The sequence below is a fragment of the Castor canadensis genome, unplaced genomic scaffold, assembly GCF_047511655.1.
Source record: "Castor canadensis unplaced genomic scaffold, mCasCan1.hap1v2 HAP1_SCAFFOLD_113, whole genome shotgun sequence".
In the NCBI taxonomy this organism is placed as follows: Eukaryota; Metazoa; Chordata; class Mammalia; order Rodentia; family Castoridae; genus Castor; species Castor canadensis.
This window is the reverse complement of record NW_027395342.1, coordinates 98,937-111,871: the sequence shown is the minus strand read 5'-3', so window position 1 is coordinate 111,871 and position 12,935 is coordinate 98,937. Positions and strand designations below refer to the sequence as shown.

Here is a 12,935-nt window from a genome sequence, read left to right as displayed (position 1 = left end):
AGGGCTCAGGTCTAGAGCTTCACCTGAATACAAGGAAGCCAAAAGAGCTGTGGGTGTCATTCTGAGCACTTGATTGCTAGATGAGGTGTTAGGACCTCAGAGCAGGACCCTGTGTTAATCCATCATCCAAAACACATCCCATCCCTGTGGTAGTTGCCCACCATGTTGCCCCTCAGGGCCACAGAAATGGATTGATGTCCTCACTTCATAGTGGGAAATTAGCTGATACCCAGGGACCCAATGCATGCTCAGAAGCAGGCTTTGCCAATCAGGAGAAAAGTGTTATGGGTAGATAGACCACGCCCATGGTCTTCAGGGTATTGAGGCAGCTGGAACTGCAATGTGAGGGCTCCCAGAGCCGTGTGTATTCCAGGCAGGAGTACAAGCCCTAGTGTAGTTGACATGAGGAAAGAGGCCCCAGAGACACATAGAGCTGTGTGTGGAGAGTCCTTGAACAAGGAAGAAGTGCTCAAACCACTTAGCTTGGGCTCCCTCTCATAGAGGATCCCTGCAACTCCTGTTTTTTTTTTTTACCCTGACTGCCACGGCCTGGACAGACAAATATCATGGTCTAGAGTGTGCAGTACTTTGGATAAGCAGGGGTAGGCACAGGAACCATGCACCCATTAATCCACTGTGGCAGGGAAGGGAAAGGGAAGGCCAGGCCTGTGATTGAATTGCCCTTCCATCTGCTTCCAGGGTCTTGTCATCAATCTTTGGCACCTGGCTGGATTATTTCTCTCAGGATTTCCATGAACCACCACACTTCCCGTGCCTGAAGTTATTACTTAATTACCTGGGGATTTATATGCCAGGCTCAGAAGTGGAGGTCCAAACATTCCTTCTGCTGGACCACTGGGAGGACATGCAGCCCAGTGAGATGGAAGGTAAAAGTGAGGAGCCTGGGGACAGGGGACAGAGAGCACATGAAGAGGGATGTGTGCACACAGCCCTACCTTGTGTATATTCCTAGTCTAGCACTGGAGCAGGAGTAAGGATGAGCTTTGGACACTACAGGGATTGAACCACAGTCTGGGAGGATGTCCTGCTGTGGGTTCCAGGCTCTGACTTCTCAGGGAAGCTGAGAGAGATCATCTCTGAATTTCCAAAGAATAAGGGCAAGGTGGTCATGTGGGTTTCTTATCACCTCTTGCAGATCTAGCTACAGCTCCAATTTTGGCATTACAACCAAATCCAGAGCCTGAACCAAATTCCTCAGGAGCACCAGAGGTGGAGCTGCCTCCTGTGGAGATGCCAGAATATAAGACTGGTCCATTTGGAGAGCCTTTAAGGCCTCAATTCTTGGACATGGAGCTTGACCTGATCAGGGAGAACCCTTCTATATTGGATTCCCCTCATGACCTTGTTGATCACTTCATCCTGATGGAATCTGTGAGTGGCTCTGCAGGGCAGGGTGGTGGCAGGTGTCCTTCTGACTTCCTCTGTCCAGACCTGGTATTCCATGGCTCAGAGCCATTTTTCCCCATTCAGATTCTTAGATCTACATGAACATGGCCATTTTCTTAACCAGACCTCATTTTCCCCCTTCAGTGCCTGAAATTTGGCCTTCTGCAGTAATAGAATCAGGGTGGAGAAAGGTACAGCAGAAAGGACTTCATTTGTCCATGTGCTAGAACCTCAGCATTTAGGTGAGTGCTGAGGGGCTGACCCCACACTCTTTGAGCAGAACATGGAGGTTATACTCTGCAGGTTTGTGTTAAAAGTTAGGGTTGCTCAATTCACCAGACTAGGAGTCTATGAGCCAGACCAAGAGCTGGACACCACCCTGAGACAGGAAAAGGTGATTTAGAGTCATAGTGGGAAAACCTTGAGGTCAGAGTTTATAGGTCCAGGTGCACCGCAGGGACCCACAGTTCCTCAACAGCATCCTTGACCTTGAGCTCTCTTTGACACAAGGTCAGTTTCGCCTCCAGGAGGAAGAGAGTAAGGACAGTGGAATCCATATACAGGAAGTCATATCCCACACAGATGGTGTCAACTCAGCATCTCTGAATCTTTGATGAAAGGAAGGGGCTGGGTAGAACAGGTCCCTCTTTGGTGACAAACCTCCTTGGATTAATAAATACCAATTACCCCTCACAGCCTGCTCAGAGAGCTGAATGCCAGAAACATACACCATAGAATCCAGGACTGCCTGGATCACAATGAGAATGGTGTGACAGGTCAATCCCCATCTCTTCTTCTGTGGATTCTGCTTTGTCCACCTGTCTTACTGTCTTCATCTCAGTGATGAGGATTCACCCAGTGAAGGTTGATCTCTCTAGGGGCATCAAAGCTCTCTGAGATTTTAGTTGAAAATTTTGGGAAATCTTTCATTTCTAGGAAAGGGCCAAATGTGGGCATTTCATTGACTACAAAAATTCTCAATACAATCCTGTCTGCTGCAGAGCTGACAGTTGGTCAGAGTGAGAAGCAGGTATGAGCGTGTCATGACTGGCAAGACCTGGACTAGGGACATTCTGTGGATACCTGCTTACACAGACCGATTTTTCTCTCCCAGTGGAAGGATAATCATTCTGTATCCTTAGGGACTAACTCAGTAGATTCTCCTCTGTCAGGCTCACCTGGTATCATAACATAAGTCATCCTACCCAAATTTACCTGTGGGTAAAGTCCAGCAGACTGATGCTATCACAGAGGACAGGGTCCTGACTTTGGAATCCAGAGTCAGATGCTCATTCCTTCACTGGCCTGTCACCTCCTCTGAGAGGATATGAGGAAGTAGAGGCAGCATGGTTCTCCCACAGAGGGAAAACAGACATGCAATCAGACAGAGCACTGCCTGGTCCCAATTCTCACTCCAGGCCTTTCTGCAATTGCCTGCAGTTCTTTCTGCTGTGAGCAGGACACTCCTTCACCTGTACAAAAGTGCACCCTCCATTGTTGGCTCTGGGTATTGATTATTTGGAATGGATATGAAAAGAGGGCCCTGCTTTGTGGAGTTAGCCATTTTGAGTGACTTGATACTCTCTGAGGTGTCCCTGAACAAGGGAGAGATTTGTCAGAGTGTCAGTGCCCTAGCAGTGAATCTAGCACAAGGAGGATGATAGAAAGGGCACTTTGTGCTATCTAACTCCGACAATGCAGGTTCAGTGCTGGTCCTGAACAACACTCCTGGAGGACCTTGTCCAATCTCAGGACCTGCTCTGACCATCAGTGAAGTTCTCAGGCCTCCCCAGTCCTTGAAGGTCTTCAAGTAACAGGCACGGAGTCCATCTCCTGTCCAAACACCTGCATCCATAGCCAGCGATATGAATGTTTGTGTGAATGTTCATGTTCAATTGAGGTGTTTTGACATTATATACATATATATTATAATATGTATAAATACACAGAGATAGATAGATAGATAGATTGATAGACTGATACATGTACTTATCATTTTATCTCAATTCCATTGTGGAACTTAGGCTTGGTTTGAGTCCTGTGTCATTTTTGTAGTTGAATGAATGACACATTCTGGGTGTGTGGTCCTGGCTGTCCTTGAAAACAACATTCACTTCTATTAGCCTCCAAAGCATGGAAATTACAGGTGGGCATCAGCACAACCCAGTCTGCATTATATTCTTTGTTTTTCAACTTACTTCTATTGTTCCTTCTCTGTGATTGTGCATTAGCTTCCTTTTCCACTTGTCCCTAAGAGTCAAGGGAATACAGTCACCCTGGAATGTATAAAAGCAAGGACTTTCTTGGTAGCTGACACCAGGATTATCCACAGCAAGCACATGGGGACAGTGCCAAGGACAGTAAATATGCAATACCTGGCCATAGAGAGGCACCTGCTTAAATGAGGGTCCAGGTATAAACCGAGCTCTTTCCCCTCAAAATTACAAAATGGGCTGACTAGATCTGCTCATGGCGGACATGGTGTAGTGTGTGGGTGTTATCGTGTGGACAGGGTAGGCAGGTGCAGCAGTATACTGGTAGATCTTGGGGCTATTTGGTCTAAGGACAGACACTCAGTAGAGTAAAACTTCAGAGAATAAACCTCTTACACCACTCAGGACTAGTCACATTGTAGAACACAGGGGACAAGGCATCTACATTCCAGAGTAACTCAGCAAACTCATTGCTCTAGAGAACCTCCAGGGAGAAGGGGATACAATTGGTGTCTCCTAATTTGTACATACTCTGTACCCAGGAGCACCCAAAAGGAGGCCTAATCCCAGTGTTGAGACTCTCGTTCTCCCCAAGCCCATGATGCCTCTTGATTTTTGCAGGTGCCACCAAAGGTGACCCAGGGATGGCCAGAAGAGCTGGCAAGGGACATCTAGTAGAATCTGATCCCCCACCTAAAGCAACAGATCCCTATCAGTGTGTGTGTGTTTGTGGAAAATCTTTGGGTATTTTCTCAGTGCACTCTCCTTTTGCTGTTTGATACTGCTTTTGTGTTTGAATTTATTGTCATTTGTCCCCACCTAGATTGAAACTCCACCAGTGTCTCTCCAAGAAGAGTCCTGCCATAATGAAATTCCTGAGGCACACAACCTGGGGAATTTCACAGACCAGATTTGGACTGCCCTGCTCTGTGGAAACACTGTTTTTGTTTACCACATCCAGGGGATTTATGGATGTTTTACTACCACTGAGCATGTGCTGGATATTCTTTATACATGGTGAGCAATACTTCAACACCCAGAGGAATCCCAAACTCCTGGGTGTGACTTGCCCAGCTACCATGCTGCTCTTTTCCCCATTTGATTGTGGAGACTGGTGGGTTCAGAAGAACCCTCTTAGGAGGTGTTTCCAGGATCCAGAGATATGTGCCACAGAAGCTCTTGTGTTGGGTCTGATGTTGTGTATTCAGCTAACAAGGACTTTGGCTCTTCTGTGTGCCCAGAGTTTCTCCAGGAGAATCATTCTACCTTGGTCTTCACTTACCCTTGGCCCTGGCAAAGCACCTCCCCATTTTTAAAGGAAGTTCTCTATTCTGTGGAGCAAACACTGTCATATCACAGTCCAGGGAGCTCTTGGGGATGCAGGAAAACAGGCCCAGCAAACTAGCTGGGAAAGACCCAGGTGGCTTCATTCATTTCTGAAATACAACATGAGGCTTTACTGTGTTTGGGCAGGATTCCAGGCACATAGCGTATTTTAGTAAAAGAGCAGGCAAGTCAAGGATTTCCTGGGCTCCATTCTTGTGGGAAGTTACCAGGTAACACTAGGTGTCACGGTAGATGTGACAGCTGCATTGACTCCACAAGGTATGACTCCAATGAGGAAAAAAGACCAGAGGACAAACTGAAAAAGTGACCAGCTATTGGGTAAAGAGGATGTGTACCAGTCTCCATAGGGACATTTAGGGGCTGCATTTGGGTAGCACTAGGCACACTCTGGGTGCCCAAACTCTCCTGCTTCCAAATAGAAGTCTGAGGTTGGGGGGCACCTGAGTTGAAAAGACTCCACGAGAGCTGTGGTTGTGTCCTGAGCACCTGAGTGTGGAGTGGCTGCTTGGGCCTCAGCAAAAGGCACCTTTGAGAGTCCATCATACACAATACAGCCTATCCTCCTGGGGCTTGCCTACCCTGTTGCCCATCAGGCCCCAGAGAATCTGTGAGGGTGGCCTCATCACTAGTGGAGAGTCAGCTGTTCCCCAGCTGCACTGTAAGTGCTCTGAGGGAAACTTGCACAGCAATGGAATAGTGTTCTCTCAGACAGCTGACACGCATTGCTTATGGAGATGAACCAGCTGGAACCACAAAGTGAGAGAAACTAGCCCCATAGAGAAGCCAAGGAAGAGGACATGCCCTAGTGGAGTTGACATCCCAGAGGCAAGGGAGGCCAAGGCGCACACACAGCAGTATGTGGAGAATCCCTGATCAGGGAAGATGATTCAAGCCATTTAGCTTCTACCTCCCCCCCCCCATGCAGGCTTTCTGCCCCTGTGCCTGTCCTGCCACTGCTTGGACAGACAAAACATTTGGTCTGCTTTTTCTTGTCCTTTGGATAAGATGGTAGCAGGCACAGGATCCTAGCACTTCCAAGTCTGGTGGAAAAGGACAAAGAAAGTCAAGGTGAGTTCTGTCATTCTTCTGCCCTACTCTCTGCATCCAGGGATATCAGCTCCATCCTTGGCAGATGGCTCTACCAGTACTGGGAGAATTTTGACAATTCTGCCAAGTTTCCCTGCCTCACACTGACCACAACATACATGCAGTTACAAATGTCTGGAATACATGAGGAGTGCGAGGCCCAACTTTTCCTGGTTCACTGGGAGTACCGGGTGCCCAGTGGGGCCATATATGAAGGTGAGGAGCGTGGCATGCATCATTAGCACATGAGGAGTGGTCTATGTAGGCCCCACCTTGTGGACCTTCTATTTCTGGAGTTGGGCAAAGTGGAATGAGGGACCCACAACCCCGCAGCACTGGGACCACAGTCTAGGAAGGTTTCCTGTTGTGGGGCCAGGGCTCTGGCTCCTCCGGCAGCCTGGGGTTATCTCTGATGTTCAAAAACATCAGGCCAAGGTGGTCTTCTGGAGATTTGTCTCCTGCAGCTACATTAACAGGTCTCGTGATGGTTCCCCAACCAAATGCAGAGCCTGAGCCACCTCCTTCAGAGGCCCAAGGATTTGAGCCAAATCCTATGCCAGGACCAACAACAAATTCTCCTGGGCCTATGGCTGAAGACATGGATGTGGAGTGGATCGATGAGGACACTAAGTTCATTGCCATGCCTCAAGACCTGGTGCAAGAGCACTTCCTGGTAGTGGATGATGTGAGTGGTGGTGCCGGGAGGAGTGTTCACAGGTGTCTTTCAGACCTCCTCTGTCCAGACCTGGCATTCCCTGGTCATTTTAATAACCAGGATCACTATGGAAAGAGCTGATCTTTAACCAAAGACCTGAGTTCTCCATTTGAACAGTGGAGATAGGCCACCACAACTGGCTGTATGCACTCGGAGATTGCACAGAGGGGCAGCCAAGCATACATTTGTCTTCTGTGCCAGGACCTCAGGACTTTGGGTTAGGTCTGAATTGACTGACCCCCACTCAGTGTGTTAAGTAGATAGGAGGTTAAAGTCTAGGGGTTTGTGTGAAAGGGTAAAGCACGGTGCTGGGTTCTCCAGGCCCAGGCAGCTTTGAGCATGGACACAAGGTGGACAGCACACTGAGACAGGAAGGAAGAAGTAGGACTCATAATGGTGTGTCACTAGAGATACCCACAGCTTCTAAAGAGCTTCTTTGACCTTAGGCCCTGTTTGGCACCAAGTCACTTTAGTGAATAGAGGGAGGACAGCCATGGTAATGGAACCTGAATCCATGTAGCCATATCCCACACACATACTGTCAACTCAGTTTCTCTGCATCATGCATGGATGGGAGGGGCTGGGCAAAGGCAGGGGCACACCTTGGTGGTGAACTCCACGGAGTAGTAAAAATCAGTGGCTCCTCACAGCCTTCTCAGAAGAAGCTGAGATCTGAATGTCAGACAAGGCACATACACCATTGAATCCAGTACTGAGTGGATCACAATCATCATGGTGTGAAAAGTCAATCTCTCTCTGTCTTCTGTGGCTTCTGCTTTGTCCTCCTGTCTCACCCTCTTACACCTCAGTGATGAGGACCCCATGCATTTCATCCTGCTGTGTCGTTCAGGGAGCAGGACACTCATTCCCCTGTACAAAAGTCCACCCTCCATTGTGTGGTTGTGGGTATAGCTTAGTTGGCATGGATATGAAAAGCGGGCCCTGATTTGTGGAGTTATCCATCCTGAGTGACTTGATACTCTGAGGAGTCCTTTAATAAGGGAGAGATTTGTCAGAATACAAGTGCCCACCCATGAATCTGGTACCAGGAGGATGATAGAAATGGCACTGTGCTACCAGATTCCCCACAATGCAGACTCAGCCCTGGTCCTAACCAACACCCCTGCTACACCCATACACACACACACTCACACAGGCACACATATACACATGCACTTGTCATTTTTTCTCAATTCCATTGTGGAACTCAGGCTTGGTTTGAATCCTGTGTCATTTTTATAGTTGAATGAATGACACATTCTGGGTGTGTGGCCCTGGCTGTCCTGGAAGACAACATTCAGTTCCATTAGCCTCCAACGTATGGAAATTACAGGAGGGCATCACCACAACTTGGCCTGCGTTATATTCTTTGTCTTTCAACTTACTCCAATTGTTCCTTCTCTGTGATGGTGCATTAGCTACCTGTTCCACATATCTCTAAGAGTCACAGTAAATACAGCCACACTGGGATATGTAGAAGCAAGGACTTTCTAGGCATCCAACACCACCATCATCTACAGTTAGCACATGGGGACAGTGCCAAGGACAGGAAATATACAATACCTGGCCATAGTCACACACCTGCTTAAATGAGGGTCCATGTGTAAACGCAGCTCTGTCTCCTCAGAGTAGGAAAATGGGCTGTCCAGATCTTCCTGGGGCTGATGTGGTGTAGCATGTGGTTGTGACTGTGTCTGGTTTTCCACATGAACTGGGCACCCCAGGGGGTCAGCATATCAGTACACCTTGGGGAGGTTTTGTGTGAGGGCAGTGAGTGGGTAGAGTATAACTTCAGAGAATAAGCCTCTTATAGCACTGCGGACCAATAACTTTGTAGATCCAGGGGACCAGGCATCTACATTCCAGAGCAACCTCAGCAAACCCACTGATCTGGAGAATCTTCAGGGAGCAGAGTGTTCTCTTGGTGTCTCCCAACTTCCACAGTCTCATTCCCCATGACCTCCCCAAGTGATGCCTAGTACAAATTGGCAGATGTTGGATCACTACAGTCCCATGAAGCCAGGTGATCACCAAGGTGACACAGTGATTACCAGAATAGGTGTCAAGGCACCTTCAGACCATACTGAACCTTGTTTAAAGCAAGAGATCCCTGCCAATTTGTGTGTGTGAGTGTGTGTCTATATGTTTGGGACATTTTTCTCTACACTCTGAAGGCAAATAGCGTTTCTTGTTTGATATTTGAATATCACCTCATTATACCCATCCAGATTGAAAATGCACCCGTGTCCATACAAGAGGATTCCGGGAGCAATGGAATACACACGGTTGGCTCCCTGGAGAACTTATTGGAGCAACTTTGGATTGCCATGTTCCTTGGGGACATCATATTTTTCAACCACTTTCTTGGCATCTATGGCCAGTTCACTACTGCAGAGCATGTTCTCTATGTTCTCTTCACATGGTGAGCACTGTTTCCTTACCCACTGGAGTCCCTCACTCCTGGCTGTGATTTGGCCATGCAGTGTCCTGCTCTTGTCCCAGGTTGATTGTAGACACTAGTGTTCCCAATAGAACACCCTCATGAGGTGTTGCCATTGCCTACAGGGATGAGCCATAGAAGCAGTTGTCTTGAGCCTGATGTTGTGTAGGCAGCTAGCCAGGGCTGTGGCTGCTCTGTGCATCCCCAGTCCTCCTGGGAGAATCATGCTACCTTGGACCTCACTCACTCTTGGCCTCAGCAATCAGTCTTCCCAGTTTTCAAAGAAAATCCCCAGTCTATGGAGTACTATCTGACCTGTCTTAAGCAGATTGGCAGCTCTCGGGTTCTGAGGAACACAGGCCGAGGAAGTTATCTGGGAATGAGCCAGGTGGTTTCATTCCTTGCACAATGTAACATGAGGCACCTGGTACGTGTTGGCAGGTTTCCAGGAATGTAGTATATGTCAGTCAAAAAGCAGGCAGATCCCTGACGTCCTGAGCTCCATTCCTTTGGAAAATTACTCAGTAATGCTATGTTTCATCGCAGGTTCAGTAGTGTTGACAGCTTCTGTGAGTCTGCATGGTGTGATTCGCATGAGGCTGATAGACCAGAGAACAAGCTGAAAAAGTAAGCTGCTGTTGGGTAAAGAGGGTGGGCACCTGTGCCAGGACTGTGTACTTTTAGGGGATGCTTTGGATAGGACAAGGCACACACTGGGCCCCAAATTGTCTGGAGAGATTCTCTAGTGGAGAATCTAGTGGATTCTCTATTGGAGAGACACCAGTACTGAGATTCCTGGAGTGCTCACAGTCAGCATGTCAATTGAATAGTGTAATTGGCAGACAGCCAACACATATTGCTTAGGGAAATGACACAGCTAGAACCACAATATATGAGGGACACCAGGGCCCTGTGGAAGCCAAGCAGGTGAACATGCCTTAGTGGATTTGACATCACAGAGACACACAGAGCAGCATATAGAGATTCCCTGAACAGGGGAGATGTGCTCAGACCATTTAGCCTTGGCACTGTCCCATGGTGGCTCCCAGCATCTCCCTATTCTTTTCCTTCCCTGCCACTTCCTGCACAGACAAAGGTTTGGTCTGGTTGTTCTGTCCTCTGTATAGACAGGGATGGGCACAGGATGCCAGGTCCAACAAATTCACTCTGGCAGTGCAGGGAAAGGAAGACCAGTTTCTGATTCTGTTGCCCTTCTATGTGCTTCCAGGGCACTCACCTACATCCTTCACACGTGGCTTAACATGTACTGGGAGGATTTCTATGAACCTAGTGAGTTTCCCTGCCTCAAATTGATGGTAGCGTACTTGAACCTCCATATGCCTGGTTCAGAGGAGATGCACCTGGCCCAACATCTCTTGTTTCAGTGGGAGTTTCTGGAGCCCAGTGAAACAGCCTATGAAGGTGAGGAGCCTGGGTTTGCATGCTGGGCACATGAGGAGTGGTCTGTGCAGGGCCCCACCGTGTGGACCTTCCATTTTATGAGGTGGGCAAGGAGGAATGAGGAGCCTGTGACTCCACAGCACTTGGACCACAGTCTAGGCTGTGTTCTTCTCTGCAGTCAGGGCTCTGGCTTCTCTGGCAACCTTGGCCTTTTCTGATTTTTGAAAGCATGAGGACAAGGCGTTCATATGAGGATCTTGTCTCCTCCTGCAGGGCTTTTAACTGCTCAATTGCTGACGCTTCAACCCAATGCAGAGCCTGATCCATCTCCCTCAGAGGCCCAAAGATTTGAACCAAATCCTATGCCAGGACCAACAATAAGTTCTCCCAGCCCTATACCTGAGGACATGGAGCTGGAGATGATCAGTGATGACACGCAGCTCCTTACCATATCTGAGGACCATGAAGAGCACTTCATGGTAATGAGTGGTGGGAGTGGCTGTGCAGGCCAGGATGGTGTCGGTTCTCACCTGTTCTGTTCAAATGTGGCTTTCTTTGGTTCACAGGCATTTTTCCCATCAGAGGATCCTTCCTGCCCTGGCCTTATTTCCAAAGAGGATGAGCCAATGGAAGAGGAGCTTTACTTCCTTTTTTCTTAGTTTGTTTTATTCTTTTTGTGATATAAAAATGAGTCTATGAAAATTACTGTTCATATGATATTTACATTATTTACATATTGATTATTTACATTATTGTAACTAATTGACAACATTATTTGACATAAATAAACATAATTTTCTTTACTCTTTGACATTAGATGCCAAACTTCATGGCATTTCCTTCAGACCTAGTAGCATAGCACTTCATGCTGACAGATGCTGTGAATGGGTCTGCAGGGGAGGGTGGTAGCAAGTGTCCTTTAGGCTGGTTCTGCACACACCTGGCATCTCCTGGCTAAAAGCCATTTTCCCCTTCAATTCAACCTGAAGAGGGCCATTTTCTTAATGCAAAACTTCAGGTCAACCTTTGGACTGTAGATGTGTGCTCCCTCCAGTTACTGTGCAGAGTCAGGGATGGGGTAGAGGTGCATCTATGCATATATTTACCTCCTATGCTATGACCTCAGGCATTTGATTGAGGCTGGAGATGGCTGACCCATCCCTTTTGTGAGTATAACATGGTATTTAGAGTGCAGGGCTTTGTGTGAAAGAGATGGATGCTGTGTTCACCAGGTCCAGGAGTGTGTGAGCATGAGTGACAAATGGACTGCTCCCTGAGAGAGGAAAGGACTTTTGAGTCATACTGGGTCCCTGAGAGAGGAAAGGACTTTCGAGTCATACTGGGATGACCTTGATGTCAGAGTTTATAAACCAATGGGTTGCATTTGTCATTTGTGGGAGTCACAGTTCCTGGACAGCAACCTGTTTGGCTATTAATATCCCTAAGACTAATCCCTAAGTCTATTCCAATGAAACTTTAGAATCTAATTTGGTAATACCATTTGGATATAGGAAAATAGTATGGAAACTATAATGCTCAGAACTTCTTTGAATTATACACCGACAAACACAAAGACAGAGATATTTTAATTTTAGTACCAAATTTATCCCTTATATCCCTCAGTTAAGAGTAAATCCAAATTTAAAAACCCTTTTCTCCTCTTAGGAGGGTGGCATTTTTAGTGATTTTGATCTCAAAACACACAAATAAAGGAGACTCACAAACCCAATTTTCTTATAGCTCTTACAGTGAGGAGAAGATCTCTAGAAAGAATGTATTTCTATATAAAAGTCACAAAAGTTGTTAAATCATTGAATGAAATTTGCAGTGGTGGAATATATATATAAATCACAACACAAGGAACTAGCAGCAAAAATCAGGACACTAGCTAAAAATATACAAAATCAAATCCATGCTTCATTACAAATGATCAGGATTTCGATACATAAGGCCAGAAATTATTCTTCCCTTTAAGTCCTGAGATATCTGTCAGGGAACGAACAAAAGAGACTGTGTTTTTATTTGGCTTGAGTAAAGGGGAGTTTTAAAATGAAGTGCAATCTTAAGTCATGGTATAAAATATAAATTGGAGAATGCAGAAGTTAATTTTATTCCGACTATTGCAATAGTGAGAACTTTCATTTCTGCAGGAAAACACAAAAGTTTTACAGAGGCATCAAACAAGGGAGTCAAGTGGAAGGGTTGATGGACTTTAAGTTGTGAAGAAGAAGGACTTCTTGCAGTTAGCTGTTTCAAAAGATAAAGTATGCAGTGAGAAATTTCTTAGTCATAACTGCTTTCCAGGGCCACAGGATAAAAGGAATCC

The 12,935-nt window shown here is 46.9% G+C and overlaps 1 protein-coding gene across 7 annotated transcripts in view; it reads left to right on the top strand.

Annotated features, from left to right (window-relative positions):
* The window catches only part of LOC141420308 (uncharacterized), a 39,443-nt gene extending 28,023 nt beyond the window's left edge, over nucleotides 1-11,420 (top strand). For 6 of the 7 annotated variants that reach the window (XM_074064578.1, XM_074064575.1, XM_074064577.1 and 3 more), the window contains 10 exons: nucleotides 700-887; nucleotides 1,157-1,392; nucleotides 4,444-4,637; nucleotides 6,076-6,269; nucleotides 6,518-6,738; nucleotides 8,997-9,190; nucleotides 9,755-9,835; nucleotides 10,437-10,630; nucleotides 10,883-11,088; nucleotides 11,176-11,420. In XM_074064578.1, the coding sequence (XP_073920679.1) occupies nucleotides 700-887; nucleotides 1,157-1,392; nucleotides 4,444-4,637; nucleotides 6,076-6,269; nucleotides 6,518-6,738; nucleotides 8,997-9,190; nucleotides 9,755-9,835; nucleotides 10,437-10,630; nucleotides 10,883-11,088; nucleotides 11,176-11,268 (1,801 nt within the window). In that variant the 3' untranslated portion in view covers nucleotides 11,269-11,420. The remainder of the gene's footprint in view (nucleotides 1-699; nucleotides 888-1,156; nucleotides 1,393-4,443; nucleotides 4,638-6,075; nucleotides 6,270-6,517; nucleotides 6,739-8,996; nucleotides 9,191-9,754; nucleotides 9,836-10,436; nucleotides 10,631-10,882; nucleotides 11,089-11,175) is intronic. The other variant, XM_074064573.1, reaches the window with a different exon arrangement.
* Nucleotides 11,421-12,935: the final 1,515 nt, after the last annotated feature.